Source organism: Streptopelia decaocto (genome assembly GCF_964273445.1).
Source record: "Streptopelia decaocto genome assembly, chromosome: 26".
Classification (NCBI taxonomy): domain Eukaryota; kingdom Metazoa; phylum Chordata; class Aves; order Columbiformes; family Columbidae; genus Streptopelia; species Streptopelia decaocto.
This window is the reverse complement of record NC_138681.1, coordinates 2,883,552-2,904,634: the sequence shown is the minus strand read 5'-3', so window position 1 is coordinate 2,904,634 and position 21,083 is coordinate 2,883,552. Positions and strand designations below refer to the sequence as shown.

At 52.4% G+C, this 21,083-nt stretch overlaps 3 protein-coding genes across 3 annotated transcripts in view; 2 read left to right on the top strand and 1 right to left on the bottom strand.

The window, feature by feature from the left end:
* Positions 1 to 21,083, top strand: part of LOC309450358 (olfactory receptor 14A16-like) — a gene marked incomplete at its 3' end in the record, with an annotated part of 259,029 nt that overhangs the window by 225,898 nt on the left and 12,048 nt on the right. The window lies entirely within an intron of this gene.
* Positions 751 to 1,677, bottom strand: LOC309450285 (olfactory receptor 14J1-like; the record flags this gene model as incomplete). The annotated part of the gene is made up of 1 exon (XM_082073068.1): positions 751 to 1,677. One exon carries the CDS (start codon positions 1,675 to 1,677, stop codon positions 751 to 753), a length of 927 nt encoding a protein of 308 aa, XP_081929194.1.
* LOC309450359 (olfactory receptor 14J1-like) lies at positions 14,035 to 14,976 on the top strand (the record flags this gene model as incomplete). The annotated part of the gene is made up of 1 exon (XM_082073178.1): positions 14,035 to 14,976. The coding sequence occupies one exon, from the start codon at positions 14,035 to 14,037 to the stop codon at positions 14,974 to 14,976; it is 942 nt and encodes a 313-aa protein (XP_081929304.1).

The window sequence follows — 21,083 nt, the reverse complement described above, 5'->3', positions numbered from 1 at the left end:
TGGTGGTTGTGAGGGGCCAGTCCATGGTGATTGACCTGGGGCTCCTTCCACGGGGTGTCCGGTGCACAGGGGCACAGCCCAGCCCCTGCTCTGCTGGTCCTGCAGGTCTCTGGCAGGAGCCTGGCTGTGAGAGGACACTGCTGTGTGCCAGCCCTGCACACACACACTGCTTAGATGCACACTGATGTTTCATCTCTGGCCACTTCCTTGTGAATGTTCTTGACAGAAACTTGAAGAATATCTGACCCTTCAGGCACTGCCCTAAGAAAATCACATTTCTTTATAAAAGTACTGTTACTGAGGCCAGTCCTGTGACACAAGTGCCCATTGCCTGTCCCTGCCTGCGCCCACAGCACTGACACACAGCAGGACGGTGACCAAGCTGCCAGAGCACTCAGGCCTTGCACCAACACCGGGGATGAGAAGGAGAGTGTGGAGTGGAACCAGAACAGCTCTGGAAGAACAAGCGCTGCTGCTCCCTGGCAGGGCTGCCAGGATGGACTCTCTTCCCGTCCACTAATGCAGACAGAAACTCCCTGCATCTCCAACAAGGACTTAAAAGAACCCTCAGGTGAAAAACAAACCAAGACAGGACACTATAGGGCCCTTTATTTTTTTTTCAACACAAACAAAATGGCTCCCCGTTTACATAAACAATTGGGCAGAAAAAAAAGGCAGACAGTGAATTAGGAAAAGGATGACAACATTATCACAAAACACCACCACGAAATGAGAGTTTGTTGCAGTTTGTTATTGAAAATGTCCAGTTATCAGTTTCCACACTAAACCCTTGAGCTCCCAGTTCCTCAGGCTGTAGATGAGGGGGTTCACTGCTGGAGGCACCACCGAGTACAGAACAGACACCACCAGGTCCAGGGATGGGGAAGAAATGGAGGGGGGTTTCAAGTAGGCAAACATGGCAGTGCTGACAAACAGGGAGACCACGGCCAGGTGAGGGAGGCAGGTGGAAAAGGCTTTGTGCCGTCCCTGCTCAGAGGGGATCCTCAGCACGGCCCTCAAGATCTGCACATAGGACACCACAATGAACACAAAACACCCAAATCCTAAACTGGCACTGATTACAAGAAGCCACACTTCCCTGAAGTATGAGTGTGAGCAGGAGAGCTTGAGGATCTGGGGGATTTCACAGAAGAACTGGCCCAGGGCGTTGCCCTTGCACAGGGGCAGTGAAAATGTATTGGCCGTGTGCAGCAGAGCATTGAGAAACCCAGTGGCCCAGGCAGCTGCTGCCATGTGGACACAAGCTCTGCTGCCCAGGAGGGTCCCGTAGTGCAGGGGTTTGCAGATGGCAACGTAGCGGTCGTACGACATGATGGTGAGGAGAGAATACTCTGCACTAAGCAAGAAAAATACAAAGAAGACCTGGGCAGCACACCCTGCATAAGAAATGACCCTGGAATCCCACAGAGAGTTGGCCATGGATTTGGGGACAGTGATGGAGATGCAGCCCAGGTCGATGAGGGCGAGGCTGAGCAGGAAGAAGTACATGGGGGTGTGCAGGTGCTGGTCCCAGGCTATGGTGGTGATGATGAGGCCGTTGCCCAGGAGGGCAGCCAGGTAGATGCCCAGGAAGAGCCAGAAGTGCAAGAGCTGCAGCTCCCGTGTGTCTGCGAACGGCAGGAGGAGGAACTGGGTGATGGAGCTGCTGTTGGACATTTGCTTTTCCTGAGCACGGGGCGCTGTCATGAGAAAAAGAAAAGACAGTGAGAATCCAGGGCAGAGTTCTCTGACAAAAATCAAACCAACTCCCATAGACCCTCCCCTGTCACACACAGACACTCTTGTGTTTTTCTAGGAGAACCTTTTTCAGCACTGTGGCTGCAGCCCTGCTTGGGGCTGGAAAATGTGCAACCAAGAGCAGGGCCTGTGCCCATGGGCCGTCGATAAGTCAGCCCAGCTCTGCAAAGTGGGGCCACGGGAACGGTGGGGACTGTCCTGGTTCTGCTGACACAGAAGGGCTGTCAGCACTTGCTTTCCCAGTGATAGGGAACAGAGATTGTGAAGGCAGTTTAAGAGTTACAAGTTTTTTTACACCTCCCCCCATATTCACTGCAGAGTGTTGTTGGGTGTCAGAAACCCTCAGCATTTCTGCTGCACTCAGGGAGAACAGAGCGAGTCCTGCGAGACCAGAGGGTGCCTGTGGGTCAGTGCAGAGTGAGGGCAGCTGCTCTGTCCCTCTGTCCTGCTCCAGCTGCCCTGGGCTGGCACCTTTCTGAGATGGGGGCTGATCACACTCCCATGTTACCCTGAAAAGCCACCAGGCACTGCTGAGAGCAGAGGGATCCACCTCAGACCATGACAGGTCTCACCCTTTCCCAAGGTCTCAGCACCCCACGTTTAGCCCAAGAGACACACGGCTCGTTCCCCAGCCCCACAGAGTGCATTGCCCACAGCCCACAGGTCAGAGCAAAGCTGGGACACGTGTGCCCATGGACACACCTGCAGGAAAGGACCCACAAGATCAGGCTGTGACTCTGCAGCTGAAACTGCCATCCCCAGAGAGCCTGACAGCAAGAACAAGATCCTAACAGCAGGGACCCAGAGCAGGGGAGCAAGAAGGACAATGCGGTGAGGGTGGGTGTGAGAGAGGCCAGGGCAGAGGCAGCCGGGCACTCAGACAGCGTCCCCCTTCCCCAGCTGTGCAGCCACCTCCCAGACACCAACACTGCCGGGCAGCTGCTCTCACCCCTGTGCTCTGCAGAGGAACTGCAGCTCTGGCTGCACAGGAGCTGCTTCATGCCTTGGAGCCCCCGGCCCTGAGGGCAGAGGCTTTGCTGGGTGGGACAGGAGGCCAGGGGGCTGCTCACAGGAGGGATCTGACCTGCAGGGGGTCACAGGGACTTTTCTCTCTTCTCCCTCCCATAACAATTCCGGGTTCAGTTTCCTCTCATTTCTGATCATTTCCCTGCTGCCTGGAGATTCTCCCCTGGGAGGTGTTTCCCTGTCCATGTCTGTTCCCTGTCAGTGCTCACAGACCATCCCACCCTCTGTGCCCTCCCCCTGGCCCTACAGATCCTGCCTGTTCACAGGGCACTGCCTGGGGGCATCTTCCTGTTTACAGGCTGGAAAACAGGACAGGACAGATTAAGTGTAAGGTGTCCAGCAAAGGTGATGCTGGTTCTGCATAGGCAGAGGAGAGGCAAGGCATGCCAGGATTCTCTTGAAGACCTACTGAAGTTCATGTGTCTCAAGTATTTGTTTAAAATTAAAAACTGCCTTGATCCCCACCCATTCCCCAGAGTAGGAGACTGAAAACACAGACTCAGGGAGGTTCCTTATCTTTGTAGTACTCTTTGTCTTCTTCTTCTCCTTGAAACCTCCTCTTGTCCATATTCTGGAATGAGCTGGAGCTGTGAGCAGCCCCGACCCACGGAGAACCCGGCAGCAGAAGGACCCTGCCCTGCCGGGGGCCGCTCCTTCCCCCCACAGCTTCTCCCCTCAGTGTTGTTGGGCTCTCCCGGGCAGGCTGAGCGCTGACCCTGGCAGGCGGCAGAGTCCCTGCCCGGCACAGCCCTGGGGTGCAGGGACCCTGCTCTGCAGGACAGCCCTGGGCACCCCTGCCTGCACATTTACATTTGCACCCCACAGCCACCCTGGGGAGAACGCAGCATTCACGTCTTGTCACTGACAGTGCAGAAGGCAATCCCTGCTCTGCAGCACATCCTCCCCTCTGATCAGAGAACCTCTGAGAGCTGTACTTACATCTCTCGCAGGCTCTGCAATGTGACAGCTTTCTGAGACCCTACCAAGATTTTCAGATGCAATGCCCTGCAGCCACAGGCTTCATATCTGAGAGGATTTCATTTCCAGTGAACTCTCAGCATCCTCCCAGCCCAGACTGCGTTTCCCTCTCTGTGCCTGGCTCCTGTGCCCTCGGTGCTGCCGGCAGAGCCCTCAGCCCTGCTGCGTGTGCAGAGGAGCTGCTCCTGGGCAGAGCTGTCTCTCTGCAGCGCTGCCGCTGCCATGAGCTCCCTGTGTCCCAGGAGCCCAGCCCAGCTCAGCAGCACAGGAGCAGCCCATGATGTCCCTTTCTCTGTCCCCTCTGGGCTCCTCCAGGTGTCCCTGGGGCTCCACTTGCACAGCTTTGAAGTTGAAGTAATCAGTGGTGTTGATTCTCTCTCCTCTTCAGAGACACTTCTTTCCAGCATTGTATTTTTCATTTTAAAAAATGAATCAGTATGAGAATCATCTTTTCCCATCTTTAGACAGGACACCAGGAATGTTACAGCAAAGGATCTAATTTCTCCAGGCTAGGGGAGGAATATCTTCAGTTGAATGACTTGAGGCATTTTGTTCTGGTTTTACACTCCCAGGTCTAGAGAGACATTCATCAGTCTTTGGCCATGTCATGTCTGTTCTCTGATTCAAAGCCTTTGCACACATAGGCTCTTGGACACTTGGTACCAGGTTTCTTGTGCAGGTCAGAGCTGGGCTGGTGCCACAGCTGGGGTGGCTCAGCCCAGATGTGAGGCAATGTCCTCATCAGGGACCTGACTGGGGAGCTGGAGCTGTCAGTGCTGCAGACAGAGCTGTGACACGGATGGAATGAACTGCCAGGCAGGGTGGCAGGAGTGAGTTCATCTGGTCTCAAGGACAGCAGCCTCCAAGCACAGCAACAGTCCAGATCAGAACTCAGTCCAGACCTGTAAGGCAAGTCAAGGGCCCAAAATGAGCTGTTACTACTGCAGGAACAGTTACAGGAGAAATAAAGACACTGTGTGGACACTGATTAATATAAAAAGAGGTGAGAATTCCTGTGTCCTCTTGTCCTTCATCTTCACCAGCAATGTGTTCCAGGCCTCTGTGGCTGGAGGCAGAACAACCAGCAGTGGATGTGGATCAAGTCAGGGTCACTGGAACTAACACAATCCTCTCCAGTCTATGGGACAGCAGGGGCAGCATCCCAGGAGCTGGGACAGCAGGACCATGTCACAGTGAGGCCACTCTCCACCATCTGGGAAAGCTCATGGAGACTGGGGGGACTCCCTGACCACTGGCAGCTCTCACACAGTGTGTGCACTGTTCAAAATGGCCAGTGGGTGAGCAGGGGAACTAAGGGCTGTGCCCCAGAGCATGTCCACTGGGACCCCATTTCTGGGTGTCTGGAAGAGAAGGTGACGGGGTTTACCCAGGGCAGGTTGTGTCTGTCCATCCTCTTTGCTTTCTGTGAGGAAAGGACAGGGTTGTGGATGTGGGGAGAACATTGATGGTCTGTTATCTGGAAGTCAGCAAGGCATTCAGTGTCATCCCCCACAATATTCTTGTGCCCAAGGTAGGATATTCTGGTCTGTGTCAGTGTGTAAGTAGATGGGTAAAAAGCCATCTGGATGGTTGGGCTTGGAAAGGTGCTGTATAAAGGGAGAAACTTTCCAGTCATGAGGACAGTCCAGCACTGGAAGCTGTTTCCCAGGAGTGCGCACCCACTCTGTCCCAGAAAGTGACCAAGACGTGTTTGGATCAAGCCCTGAGCAATCTGGTCTGACCCTGCTGTGAGCAGGAGGTTGGTCAAGACACCTCCTCAGGTCCCTTTGAGCCTGAATAACGTTGTCCTTCCTTCTCCTTCATGTTTTCAATTTAGGGAAAGCTCTCAGGTTCTCCCTGACCACAGGAACTATTCACAGAGGGTCCAGAGCTGCTTTACAAGGGCCCCCAAATGCCCTGACCACAACTTGTGCATCCCTTCTCATATGTCCCCACCCAGGGTCTTCTTTTTCGCTGTCCTTATACCCTTCCAGAATGAACAGCCCATCTTGCTAATCCTTTCATAGCAGGTTGTTCAAGAGGTGTCAGCATCCATGTACAGAGTCTGCACAGCACCCAGGCAGCAAAGCCACCATTGCAGAAATGGAGATGAGACACTTGACCAGCTCCTTGCACCCATGGATCAGCGTGACATGTCTGCTGAGATTCCCGGGAACACCTGAACTGTAAGAGCAGAGCATGTGAGTCCTGGTTGGGTATCCTGGCTTGTCTCCTGACCCATGTGGTGCTTCAGGCTGTGAAGAGAATCCAAACCAGCCATTGGACTGGGGTAGTTCCATTTTACACGTGTCACACGGGGCAGATGAGGGAGCTCAGAACTCCAGACTCTGCTGCACTGTTGGGGCTGCAGAGACTGGAAATGCAGGTGACAGTGTGTGTCAGTGCACACACATAAAGATTCTGGCTTCCTTTGGGCCTTTGCACTGACCTGGGATCTGCTCCTTGGCATCTTTGTCTCAAAAAGAAACTATTCTCCTATGCGACATCCACATCACACCACATAAAAAATGATTAAAAGGTGGAAAAATAATGAAAGAAGCACAATTTTAGGGTAATTCTGTCCAAGAGGTGTACTGTTTAAATGATTAAAACAAAAAAGAAGTGAGAGAAAAAGCATTGTTCTAAGAAATTATTTCAAGACACAACTGCTGAGGTGTAGGAGATGTTTTAAAAAGTAAGAATGACTGTTAGGAATGAAATTAAAGAGCTTTAGTTTACCATCATCATCAGTGAGAAGAAGGAGTTCCCTGTTACTGTTACTAGTGACAGCACCACTGTTCACAAACATCCTTCAGCCCATCTCCATTTTTCCTGGGCTCCAAAGCTCATCCTGCTCAGAGTTTGACAGGATTGCTGCAAACCCTGTGACACAAATCTCTACAACTGTCTCTGCTCAACAGCCTTTTACCCCAGGAAGGGGAAAACTGCCAATGCAGACACCGAACCAGTGCCAACCTGCCTGGAGAGCCAGGACAGTTGTGCCACACAACAGCCGCCTCTGAGGGAAGATGGAGGTGATGGGATTGAAATGGTTTCAACCCAAATCAGAGAATCATAGAATCATTGAGGCTGGAAAAGACCCTTAAGAACATGGAGTCCAACTGTAAATCTAACACTCCCAAGTACTCCACCAAACCATGTCCCAAAGTGCCACATCTCCTCGTCTTTTAAACACCTCCAGCAATAGAAGCTCCAATCCTGAGCTGGCAGGAGACAATTGGCTGCAGCTGGACATAAGATACTGGTCATGGCTGTGAGTTCAGCCCTCGCTGCAGAATGTCTCACACCCTCACTGAGGAGGGCAGGGGGCTGGGAGATGGGAGCACGTTTCAGTTTCCAGATCCCAGCACAGAGCCCAAACCATCCTGCCCTTGGACTCTGGATCCCACTTCCTGTGATGAAAAGCTGGTGGCCTTCTGTGGATAATCATGTTAAAGGCATGAATAATCCTTCAAGTGTTTGTTTAATTTGTCTAGGAATGATGTTTTTTAAAGAAAAACAAAGGTTAACATGCTTATATTTAAATATCCTTAAAACAGTACTCTGCATCTGTGTTCGCCCCTCTGGCAATGACAACTAAATAGGCATTTGCACTATAAGGCTCCATACCCCATCCAGAAGCACACATCTAAGTGGTTCAGATGACGGGTGGTGTGGCAAACGTCACCCTTTGTGTCCCCAGGTGACGGACACTGCTCATGTGCCTCTGCAGAGAGTGGCAGGAGCTGGATCCCCTTCTCGGGACAGACTCCTTCCAGGAGAGACACAGACACAGGGGAACTCATCGGGGCTTTACGGCATTTCACTGGCATCAGTTTTGACATATTGGGTGCTGTTCTGTGACTGCCCTTTCTGCACAAATGATCATACAAACACAACCATTTAGTGAAACATGGTCATAAAGGGCTGTTATGGACAAGAAAGCTCACCGTGAACTCTGGAGAGTGCGAAGAAGTTCATAATCAGCACCAGGAAGAACCAAGAAGCTCGAGGCCTCTTCTGAAGAGCGGGAGGCCTGAGCAGCCGTGATTGGCCATTGTAGGTGTGGGAGAGGGTCAGGGCATGTCAGGGAGAAGCAATGAGATGGTGATGGCTTCAGTGAACCCTTCCAGCCATGTCTGAGCCCAGAAATGGAAAGCAGTTGATGTCTGCAGGTGGAGGAGGAACAGGAGGAAGGTTTTCCTGGGAATATGGAAGGAAGAAAGGCCTCTCTTGGGCTGATCATGTATGGCAGTGCCATTTGCATGCTGTGGGCATGGCTGTGCCTGGGAGATGGGGAACGGCTGCTGCTGGGGTGGCTGTGCTCAGTCATGGCCCATGAGCTGACCCTGCTCTGCTCCTCTCTTACACTGCCCACACTGGGATGGTCCTCAGGAATCATCCATGAGCCTGGTGGATGCATGAACCTCCTGCAGTGATGGGTATGGATCCAAATAGGGGATTCAAGCAAGAGTGTGACTGGGACATTGAGGAGACTGGTGACCATTGCCAGGTGTATGAAAGAAGCTGGATGACTTGTGAGGAACTCACAGGCATTTCCAACTCCACAGAAAAACAGAGCCTTGCACTTAAAGCAACAGCACTTGACATAAACAACACCCCAAAACACAAAACACTCACACTGACCACAGGAAAAGCCTTGAAAAACATTGCAGAAAAATCTACCAGGTCCCAGGGGTCAGGGCTCAGCCATTCTGGTGATGGACAAGCATCAAGGGCTGACATGGCATCAGAGCCACCTTCACATGGCCCTCACCACCTGGAAACAGCGTCTCCAAGTCTTTCCTTCACCAGCCTCCAGGGACAGGGACCTGCACTGGTTGTTTCCTTCACAGCTGTGTCAGTGATGGTCCTTCATGGGGTCAGAAACTTGGGGTTTGCTTCTGCCTTTCACTTCATTAGAGGTTTGTTCATTCTTTCAGTCGCTGCAGTTCAGGATCATGGCAGCAGAGGGCTCATTGACATCAGAAATTCCTCTTAGAAGCCAAAGCTCTGTGCATCATTTTCCTAAAGGCTTCAAGTCTGGTGTGGATGACTAGGGAGATTTCAGGAACAGCCAAACAGAGAGCATTTCCACAATAAATAGCAGTTAAGCCAAATTTCTTCTATTTCCTTCCCTGCTCGCCCTTCCCTCCCTTTCCAGAACAGGTGGTATCAGCAGCCTCCAGTTCATACTGATGTGTTGCATCTCCTGATAAAGACTGAATATGTCAGAAAAGTGTGTAACTAAATCACCATGTGAGTGAGGAGAGAGGCCAGGACAGCTCAAGAGGAGTCAGACACCTCTGGACCAAGAGGTTGGTGTTCCTGGCAATCTCAGGTGCCACAGCACAGCGATACTTGTGTTCAGGAGCTGGTCAAGTGACCCATCTCCTGTTCTGTAACGGTGTCTGAGTTTGCTCAGGTCACCCCTGACTTGAGCCCCATCCACTGCTGGGTGTTCTCCAGACTCCTGCCTTCAGGAACAAAGTCCAGGAGACCTTGCTGGTGAAGATGGAGCCAAAGAAGCCATGAAGAACCTCAGTCCTGTCTGATTCTACTCTTATGAAGTTCAGCAGCAGGCCCACGTTCACCCTGTCTATTCTTCTACTGCAAGTGAAGCTCTGTCAGCTCATCTTGCTGTCCTTCCCCTGCAGGTATCAAGTCCAGGGCAGCTTTGTAACCATCCCCACATCCATGGACAAGGTTTCTAAATTCCTCCTTTGCAGCTTCTCTTCCTCCCACCTCCTGTGTGCTGCCTTTTTGCCCTGCAGCTCCATCAGTTCAGAGGAGCAGCCTCACCAGATAAATGCTTCTTCTCATGTGTGCTTAGGGAGATCATTCTTGTGCTTGGAGCAGCCTGTCCTGTAAGGTTTCTCAGATTTCCTGAGCTCCTTCACCCTTCAGATCTACTTCCATGTCACCACTTTGCCCACCATCCCCCAGTATGTCCAAGTCTTCTCCTCTGGACCCACCAGCCTGTGCTGTGCTGCTGTCCTTCCTCCCTCCCCTCTGGTGCCTGGGACCCCTCTGTGTCCTGGTCACAACAGCCAACGTGGACACTGATGTTCACATCCCTGACCAGGGTTTCCTTGTTTCCCAGATCCCAATCCAGGTGAGAATCACCCTTGTTGCCCATCAAGCAGACATGTTAAGAAGTTGGCCCAAGATCTTTTGAAACTGCACCTGTAAATATGCCATGCCAGTGAATGTCAGAACAATTACAGTTTCCCATGGGAACCTGCTCTTTGACTGGTGATTTCCTCAGGTTGCTGACAGAAGATCTTTTCCAGTACTTCTCCATGATGCAGCAGTTTGTTACACCCAACACACTGTCACCCTGTACTGGGTTTACATGGCAAAGTCTGAGCGTGAGTGTGGGTGTGCTGCAGTTGTCACCTCTGAGAGGAAAACATGAGTTTCACTGACATCAGACAGAGGGGATTTCAACTGGCTCCATGATGGACCCACTCCTTGCCCAATCTGAGCCACTCAGTGATGCTGCAGCACCTCTGGGATATTGTATTTGAGAAAGGGTAAAAAACGCTGCACAACAGCAGGTGGGAGAGAGGAGGGAGGAGATGGGAGAGAAAAGCTCTGCAGACACCAAGGTCATATCCCACAGGACCCAAGCAGGTCCCTCAGCAGCCAAATCCTGCTCTCCTGAAATCCTGCTCTTGGCCTTGTTCTCATCTCCCAGGAGCCTCAGCTCCACTTTCCCATCCCTGACTGTTCCATCCTGACCAACTCTTTCTGGTTTGTAAGTGTGAAGTCCCACAGGGCACCTCACCCCACTGACTCCTCAGTCACCCGTGTCAGGAAGATGTTGTCAATGAGCTCCAAACCCTCCTGCATGGCTGGTTCCTTGCAGATATTGGGATATCTCAGATCTGCCACAAGGACACGGCCTGGAAACATGAGGCTTCTTTCATTTGTCTGAAGGAGGCCCCATCTCATTCCTCTTCCTCATCAGTGAGTCTGTAGCTGATGTCCAGTCACCACAACACTGCTCATGTTGTTCTGCCCTCTCATGCTGACTCCTCAACCTTCAGCTGACATTGTCTGTCCCCAGGCAGAGCTCCACACATTCCTGCTGCTCTCCCAATTGAAGTGGACCTGTCCGTTTGACTCCAGACATCTGGCATTATGAGCAGCAGGGCCCCAAGACCCCACATTTCCTCCAGGAGATGGTATTTGTAGTGTCCTGTAACTCCTCATACATGTTATCTTTGGAGAGACACCCTCATCAGAATAAAGCATCTGTGTGCAAACATTAAGAGTGTGCAAACATTAAGAGTGTGCAAATGGAGCTTCAGTCATGGGAGAGTCCAGACCTTGTGAATATCTGGTATTTGCCCATCAGAAGGCTCTGAACTTGTACAAGGAGAAATGAGCAGTGATGTATCAGGGCGGGACAATAACCCCGTCCATCAGGACAGAGCAGGACCTGACACGCTGAGCACTGACCCTGAGGAGAAGGGCCTGGGCACTCCAAGGTCCCCACCCCAGCCCGTGGTGCACGCTCACCATGAACAAGGCAGCTGCACACGGGGCTGCATGAGGAGGAGCGTGGGGACCCAGACACCTGCAGTTCTCATCCCAGTCGGTTCAGCACTGGTCGGACCCACACACACGGGTGTGTGCCAGTGTGCGGCTTCCCAGTCTGGAGCAGCAGGGAGGAACTGGAGAGTGCAGGGCTGTGCCAAGGCAGGTCCAGCACCTTGTGCACATGGTGTGGGGTGCTGAGGGACCTGGGCTGCTTTGGCCCAGCAGCGCTGGGGAGGCTGCAGCAGTGCAGGAGTAGCCTGAGAGTGCTTGAAGGGCGGTTTCAGAGATGGTGGAGGTTTCTGCATAGTGGGAAAGAGCATGAGAAAGAAAGAATGGCCAAAGTGCAGCTGGGGAGGTCCAGGCTGGACATGAGCAGAAAGGAATGTGATGGAAGGGCAGTGCTGTGGTGGAGCAGGTCAGCAGAGGGAGTCTGCATCAGCCCAAGGCTTTGTGCTTCAAGGACCAGCTGGGGAGGATGGAGAGAGCTCAGCAAAGGAAGGAAGATGCTCAGACAGGAGCAAGGTGGGGCAGCAGGGGGGATGTCTCCAGCCTGCAGGGACAGAGGTGCAGGGGATGGACAGCACAGGACAGGCTGTTGTGGGGATGATCAAGGGATGGAAAGACTCTGAAACCCCACCAGACATGAGCTCCTTCTCCCCTTGGCTGTGGCTGTTGTCTGCACCTCTGATGCCTGTGAGGAGACACCTTGTCCTTGCAGCACAGGGGCCTCATGGCCTCCTTGTCCCCAGCCAGGAACCTGGGAGGTGTGGGACCATAGTCCTGCCCTTGGCCTTGCACAGCCCCACATCACACTGTCCCAGGAAGAGCCCTGGGCAACGTGGGAGGGACAGGATCTGACTTCCAAAGTGGCATCAAGGTTTAATCCTTTGGTTAATGAAACACATTCAGGTTTACTCAGCATCACAGACACCTTTACTTTGCTTTTCCTGACCTGTCACCACTGCCTCTAGTTTTCTGCTCTAACCAAACTCTGGGGTCAGTTCTTCAGTTGTGTCCCTCAGTGGGACCCATTAACATTACAAGAAACTTTGGAGTTTGCATCTGACTTTGACTTCTTGAAAAGTTTCATCAGCTTCCCCTCAGGGTCTGAGGTCCATGGACTCAGCACCAAACCCACCAGAGGGGTCATTAAAGCGCCTGGGGCTGCTCCTGTGCTGCTGAGCTGGGCTGGGCTCCTGGGACACAGGGAGCTCATGGCAGCGGCAGCGCTGCAGAGAGACAGCTCTGCCCAGGAGCAGCTCCTCTGCACACGCAGCAGGGCTGAGGGCTCTGCCTGGGGATCTCAGCAGACGAGCGAGGCAGAGAGAGATTAAAGGTGGTCAGGACTGGGAGGATGACTGAGAGCTCACTGGAGGAGAAACCTTTGCAGCCCTTGCCATGGTAAGTCTCTGGTGCAGGGCAGTGCAGCTGTAGCTCCTGGAGGCATCTCCTGAAACTGGCACAGGCACAGCTGGTGGGATCTGTAAGGACGGGGCTCTTGTCAGCCCATGTTGAACACTGTGAAGCCAGGTGAGCACCCAGGGGTGCCCAGGGCTGTCCTGCAGAGCAGGGTCCCTGCACCCCAGGGCTGTGCCGGGCAGGGACTCTGCCGCCTGCCAGGGTCAGCGCTCAGCCTGCCCGGGAGATCCCATGGCAGCAGCTGTGGGGGGAAGGAGCGACCCCCGGCAGGGCAGGCAGGGAGCTTGTGGGGTTGAAGGGGCTGTGTGGGTCAGGGCTGCTCAGAGCTCCAGATCCCCCACAGACATGGCAGAGGGTCCTTCTGAACAAGGACATCAACACAGGAACAGCTGCCAGGGAAGGAGTCTGTGCTTTCAGTTTTCCACTCTTGGTTGGCTGGGTGTGCAGTGGGAGATGGGGATTTATTTCTCTCTTTGGAGAAGACACTGAGACCCCAGTTCTCGTTAGGACGTGTCTGAGCTGCTCCTGAGCCCCTGCACACACAGAGCTGCCCCTGGGCAGTGCCAGGAGGTGTGAGCAGGACAGAGCTGAGCACACAGCGGGTGGGACGGGGTCTGTGACACTGACAGGGAGCAGACCAGGGACAGACACACAGCTGCAGGCAGCACAGACATGGGCAGGGAGAAGGAGCTCCTACCAGATATGCCAGGGACGGGATTTCCCAGTGCAACCCCTGGTCTCCTCTCCTCCCCAGCAGACCCTCTGCCCCAAAGCCATGGGGTCCAGGTCACGAGTCTGCAGCTCAGCAGCTGCACCTCCAGGTGAAGGGTTCCTGGAACGGGGTACACAAAAAAGGTGCTAAAAGTACTTGCTCTCCAGTGTCATTATGTGAGTGGCAGCAGCACAGCCGGGTCAGGAGAAGGTTCCACAGCATGCCCGTCTGCCTTTCTGTCCTTGCTTTATTTTCTGGTAGCACTGCAGTGTCCTGCCCTGTTTCTCCACCTGTCCCTGGTGCTCTTGCTCTCTGGGGTTGGGGTGCAAGAGTCAGTCACTTCTTGTTCTGACACAAACTCCAGGGGTCTTGCCCCGGAGGTATGTTCATGGAAACCAGATGCCCAAGCTGTCTTTTAAGCTGTGATGAACAGTTTTTTCTCACTTGGTAGAAAGAGAGAATGAGCTGAAACATCCCTCCATCAGGGAGGGGGTTTTCGATGATAAGCAACGTTTATTTCCCTCAGAGAAGTCTCCCCTAACTTGTCACTGCCTTTTCCTCCTTGCACAGGTCCTCATGCCCACAGGCAGCCAATGTCCAACAGCAGCTCCATCACCCAGTTCCTCCTCCTGCCGTTCACAGACACACGGGAGCTGCAGCTCTTGCACTTCTGGCTCTTCCTGGGCATCTACCTGGCTGCCCTCCTGGGCAACGGCCTCATCATCACCACCATAGCCTGGGACCAGCACCTGCACACCCCCATGTACTTCTTCCTGCTCAACCTCGCCCTCCTCGACTTGGGTGCCATCTCCACCATTGTCCCCAAGTCCATGGCCAACTCTCTGTGGGACACCAAGGTCATTTCCTACACAGGATGTGCTACACAACTCTTTCTGTTTGTCTTTTTAGCTTCAGCAGAGTTTTACCTTCTCACCATCATGTCGTACGACCGCTACGTTGCCATCTGCAAACCCCTGCACTACGGGACCCTCCTGGGCAGCAGAGCTTGTGTCCACATGGCAGCAGCTGCCTGGGCCACTGGGTTTCTCAATGCTCTGCTGCACACGGCCAATACATTTTCACTGCCCCTGTGCAAGGGCAATGCCCTGGGCCAGTTCTTCTGTGAAATCCCCCAGATCCTCAAGCTCTCCTGCTCACACTCCTACCTCAGGGAACATGGGCTTCTTGCGGTCACTGTCTCTTTAGCATTTGGCTGTTTTGTGTTCATTGTGGTGTCCTACGTGCAGATCTTGAGGGCCGTGCTGAGGATCCCCTCTGAGCAGGGACGGCACAAAGCCTTTTCCACCTGCCTCCGTCACCTGGCCGTGGTCTCCCTGTTTGTCAGCACTGCTATGTTTGCCACCCTGAAACCCTCATCCATCTCCTCCCCATCCCTGGATCTGGTGGTGTCTGTTCTGTACTCAGTGGTGCCTCCAGCAGTGAACCCCCTCATCTACAGCATGAGGAACAGGGAACTCAAGGAGTCTATAAAGAAAGTGTTGACTGTTCGCTTTTCCAAAGCTGTAATGAAGTGACCTCCTTCTTCTGCCTGTCACTTGTAATATAATGCATTACTAGTTCAACCTGAGTTCTGTAGGTTTTGTGTTTTTGTTTTTGTTTTTGTTTTCCTCTTTGGTGTTTGTTTTTCTTGGCTGTATTAATGCTACTCACAAACAAAATTATGTCTTCTTATGGCTGTGTCCATATCTACCTGTCTGGTGTGTCCCATAGTCTTTGTGTAAATAAGGAGCTGTACTCTCTGTGTGTATAAATGAAATAAAGGACCCTGCAGTGCCTTGTTTGCCCAGAATCCTCTCTCTGGGATCTCTGGGGCTGCAGGAGCCATGTCTGTGTGCTGAGGGGGAGTGAGCAGGAGCCACCCTGAGCTGTGTCTTCTTCCCATCCTGACCAACGTGAATCTGCGGACTCACCCCATGGCCCTGGGCACCACAGCCCACTTGCTCTGCAGAGCAGCACCACTAGGTCGGGGCTGTATGGAGCGTGGGAACGGGGGCAGGAACAGCTGGCCAGGTCAGCATAGCTCAGGTCTCTTGGGAAAGGGCTCTGTGGGGAGACGGGATGTTCCAGGAGAAGAGTGGGGCACTGTATGTGTGCAGGAAAGACATGGAAAGAGAAACCCTTTGCTGCAGGTGGCAGCTTGGGGCAGGTGGCCCTGGCACTGTGGCCGCAGGACCTTCCTGAGGATCCCCTAGGCCAAATGCCTCATGCTGTCCTGGGGAGCCAGTCTGGACCTGGGTCTGCAAGCTGCCTGTGCTGGAGACCCTCTCCCTCCTGGGAGAGCCCTGAAGCACCAGCAGAGCAGGGGCTGGGGTGTGCCCATGGTCATGGGACAACCTGGGGAAACTGGCCCAGCACAGTCATCACAGACCAGCCCCTCAAAACCACCTTTTCCTGCACTGGCCCTTCACCCCAGCTGAGAGGGGTTGTTCATCCCTCAACACAAGGACACTGAATGAGTAAGTCAGAAGTCAATGTTTCCACTGTATGGATGAGATATGACCATGCGTTTCATGTACATAAGATGAACCTGACTCAGTACAAACCCCATCAACTATTCCTGCAGGATCCATGAAGGCCTGAATGCAGCACTAGGATGTGCTGCCTTGAACTGAGGTCCCCATGTCCATTCCTCATGACGTGGGACATGAGGATGGCCATACTTAGGGATCTGGAGCGGCTGGATCATGGGGCTGAGGCCAGTTGTCTGAGGTTTAACAAGGCCAAGTGCTGGGTCCTGCACTTGGGTCACAACAACTCTATGAATGCTACAGGCTCAGGGAAGAGTGTCTGGAAAGCTGCCTGGTGGAAAGGGTACTGTGGTTATTGATTGACAGTGGCTGAACAGGAGCCAGCGTGTTCCCAGGTGGCCAAAATGACCAACAGCTTCCTGGCTTGTATCAGGAATAGTGTGGCCAGCAGGACTAGAGAAGTGATTGTGCCACTGTTCTCAGCGCTGATGAGGCCACACCTTGAATCCTGTGTTCACTTTTGGGTCCCTCATCATAAGAAGAACATTGAAATACTAGAGAGAGTGCAGAGGAGGCAACAAAGCTGCTGAGTGTCCGGAGCACAAGTGTGATGAGGAGTGGTTGAGGGAGCTGGGGCTGTTGAACCTGGAGAACAGGAGGCTGAGGGAAGCCTTATCGCTGTCTACAACCGCCTGAAAGGAGGTTGAACATGGAGGGTGTTGGTCTCTTCTCCCAAGTAGCAAGGGATAGGACAAGAGGAAATGGCCTCAGGTTGCACCAGAGGAGGTTTATATTGGATATTAAGAAAAAAATATTTCCCGGAAAGCATTGTCAGGCATTGGAGCAGGCTGCCCAGGGCAGCGGGGGGGAGTCACCATCCCTGGAGGGCTTTAAAAGGGGTTAGACGAGGTTCTCAGGGACATGATTTAGTGTGAGAGCTGGGCTATGGTTGGACTCAATGATCCCAAGGCTCTCTTCCTATCAGAGTATTCTTTGGTTCTATGATTCTACCTCAGATGAGAGTTCACAAAGCCAACTCAGTTATGGACACCTGGCACAACCCTGACATTTGTGTGTGTGACTCTGGGAACAAACCCCACTGACCCAGTGAGATTCACCTCCGTTGCCCTGTGATTCTGGATTGTGTTTTCAAAATGGCAGTGCAATCCAGGAGGTCCTGGCATCCGTCAAACCCATCTTCAAGAAAGGCAGGAAGGAGAATGGGGAGAATCACAGGCTGCTCAGCTTGTCTCTGTCCCTGGGAAGGTGACGGGACAAGTCCTCCTGCAGCCATCTGCAGGCACTTGAAGGACAAGAAAGAGACTTGTGAACCAAAATGGGCAGGGGAAAGACAGGCTTGTTGTGGGTATGAAATAGTGCCAGGCCTTGGACATGGTCTCCCGTGGCGTCCTTATAGCCCGACTGGTGCTGTTTGGGCTGAAGAAGTGGATGCTTGGTGGGAAGTTCACTGAAACATCAAGCCCAAATATCATCTGCGATGCAGTGTCCTCTGTGCAGTTAGTGTGTCACCCCCCAGGGACCAGCATTTGGGCCAAAACTGCTGAAGGTCTTTATTCCCCTTCTGTGCTGTGATGGAGATGATGCAAAGCTGAGCGAAGACCTTGAACAACCTCACCTGGTCACCCTGCTTTGGAAAGGAGAGTGAGGCAAGATGATGTTCAGGGCTCTCTTCAAACCTGACTGACTCTATGATTCAACGAATCTTTCCCCTGGACACATTTTTCAACATGGTATATCTGCAGAAAAAAAAATAAATAACAATAAATAAAAAGGATGAGGCAGAAGAGGAGATAGAAATGATGTCAACATAAAAACAACAGTTACTGCAAAGAAAGTTTCTCCACTCAAACATTAAGAGGGAAATACATTTGTTTAATTTGATACAACAAGCATACTATTATCTGGTCAGGCCCTGGGCTATGGGGAGGGGGATGGATGGGTGTGGTATTATGAGGTCAGTTGTGTCTCAGACACTCATAATCCAGTCAGAATCATGTGGCTGCGAAGGGACAGTGAGGTCAGTTCTGTGTCTGCAGCTGACAGCCCAGCAGCAGGGACATGGCTGGGAAAGAACCTCTGCCCGAGTGCCCACAGGCCTTACCCAGGAAGAGAGACGGGTTGTCATGTCCATCCCACCTGAGAACATGACGGGACATCGGCAGGGACATGGTCGTGTCTGTCAGAGAAGCTGAAAGGCCAGCAGCACTCATGGGATTTAGAAGATCATGGCGAGGTGACTTCTCTCTGGTCAGGTAAAAGACCACAAGAAGCCTAATGGGTTTGGTTCCCTGCATGAAGGGCAGTTTATGAGATGGTCGAGCTTTTCTTGATAGTAAAAGAAGCAGGAAAGAGAAAAAAGAAGTCTGCTTGGAAGGCGAGGAATGGATATGAGGAGGAAGAAATGTGACTGGAAGGGCAGTGCTGTGGGGCAAGAGGTGACCCAGAGGGAGCTGGATCAGCCCATGGTTTGTGTTCCAAAGAGCAGCCAGTGAGGGTGCAGACACAGCAGTGAAGGTGCAGAAATGCTGGGGTGAGAGCAGGTGGGGAAGAGAGATGGGTGTCTGCAGCCTACAGGGAAAGAGGCTGGATGTCATGGCTTCTCCTTTCTGCTTCAGAAAGCAAACCAAGGGGTTTCTCACCATCAGAGCTGAAGAAAAGACTAAAAGGAGACCTCATGGTGGCTACAGCTTCCTCACAAGGGGAGAAGGAATGGTTCGTACTGATGTCTTCTCTCTGGTGACTAATGAAGGAGCCCAAGGGAATGGCAGGAAGATGTGCCAGGGGAGGTTTAGGTTGGACATGAGGAAAAGGTTCTTCCCCCAGAGGTGCTGGACACTGAACAGGCTCCCCAGGGAGGTGTCACGGCCCCAACCTGACAGTGTTCAACAAGAGACTGGACAACGTCCTCAGACACACAGTGTGACCTGTGGGGTGTCCTGTGCAGGGACAGCAGTTGGACTCCATGATCCTGGTGGGTCCTCCCAACTCAGGAGACTCTATGATTCTATGAAACACTAGGTCAAAAGTCCATGTTTTCATTGTGCAGATGAGTTGTAAACACACACATCATGTGCATGTCCGCTGTGTGCATGTGGTGAGATGAACCCAAGGGAGCACAAACACTGTCAGCTATTCCTTGGGGTACCATAAAGGTCAGTGGGACAGAGATGGTGTTCAAGGGTCTCTTCCAACTTGTGTTATTGTAGGATTCCATGAATCTTTCACATCAGCATAGACAGAGGAAGAAGAAAACAAAGAGGCAGAAGCAGAGATGTAAAATCTGGGGCTGTTGAACATGAGCCAGTGTGTGCCCAGGTGGCCAAAAAGGCCAATGGCCTCCTGGCTTCTATCAAGAATAGAGTAGTGGACAGAAACAGGGCAGTTATCGTCCCCTTGTACTTGATGCTGATGAGGCCACAACTCAAATCCTCGGTTTAGTTTTGGGCTCCTCACTATTGCAAAGACCTTGAGGTGCTGGAGCGAGTGCAGAGGAGGGGGACAAGGCTGTTGAGGGTCTGGAGCACAAGACTTCTAAGGAGCAGCTGAGGGACAAGGGGTGTTTAGCCTGGAGAAAAGGAGACTGAGGGGAGACCTTCTCGCTCTCTACAACTGTCTGAAAAGAGGTTGTAGCATGGAGGGTGTTGCTCTTCCCCTGAGGAGCAACTGATAGGACGAGAGGAAACGGCCTCAGCTTGTGCCAGAAAATGTGCAGAATTGATATTAGGAAACATTTCTTCATGGAAAAGTTTGTGAAGCAGTGGAACAGGCTGCCCAGGGAAGTGGTTGAGTCACCACTCCTGGAGGTGTCTAAAAGATGTATAGATGAAGCTCTTAGGGACATGGTTTAGTTCTAGAGTTAGGTTATGGTTGGACTCCATGATCTTAATGGTCTTTTCCAACTCAATGATTCTATGATTCTATGATCCTGTGATTCTATGCTTGAAGGGTCATTTCCCAGGTGGTGGAGCTTTCCTTGGAAGATAGAATCATAGAATCATAGAGAGTGTTGCAATGGAGCTTGAAAGGCCATCTAGTCCAACCCCCTGCTATGAGCAGGGACGTCTTCACCAGCTCAGGTTGCTCAGAGTCCCATCCAGCCTGGCCTGGGATGTCTCCAGGGATGGGGCATCCACCACCTCTCTGGGCAACTGGTGCTGTTATTTCATCTTCCCCATTGTAAAAAATGTCTTCCTCATGTCTGGCCTTTAAGTCTGCCCTTCTAGTTCAAAACCATGGCCCCTTGTCCTATCACAACATGTCCTGCTCAGAAGTCTGTCCCCATCATTCTTATTGTCTTCTTTTAAGTACACAAAGGCGGCAATAAGGTCCCCCCAGAGCCTTCTCTTCTCCAGGCTGAACTGCACCAACCCTCCCAGCCTGTCCTCCCAGCAGAGCTGTTCCAGCCCTCTGATCATCTCGGTCACCCTGCTCTGGCCCCTCTCCAACACATCCATGTCTTTCCTGGGATTCACATGGGTCCACTTCTCGTGCTTATCCTGGCCCTTCTTGATGGCATCTGTCCCTCAGGCATATCAGGAACACTGCTCAGTTTGGTGACATCCGCAAGCTTGCTGAGGCTGCACTTGATCCCACTATGTCATTGATGAAGATATTAAACAGTACTGATCCCAGTATGGACCCCTGAGGGACATCACTTGTCACCAGTGGCCATCCAGACATTGTGCCATTGACCACCACTCTCTGGGTGCGACCATTGAGCCAGTTCCTCACCCACCAAACAGTCCAGCCATCAAATCCATACCTCTCCAAATTAAAGAGAAGGATGTTGTGAGAGACCATTTCAAAGGCTTTACAGAAGTCCAGATAGATGACATCCATGGCCCTTCCTTTGTCCAATGATGTAGTTAGTCTGTTGTAGAAGGCCACTGGGTTGGTCAGGCAGGACTTGCCCTTGGTTGAAGCCGTGCTGGCTGTCTCAAATCACCTCCTGTCCTCCTTGTGCCTCAGCACAGCTTCTAGGAGGATCTGAGCCATGATCTTCCAGGCACAGGTAAGAGGCTGACAGGTCAGTAGTTTTCAGGGTCCTCCTTTCTACAGCAGAGCAGAGAAACACTGCCACACAGTTCTAGATTAGAAGGTGGAGACTGGACATGAGAAGGAAGAAATGTCAC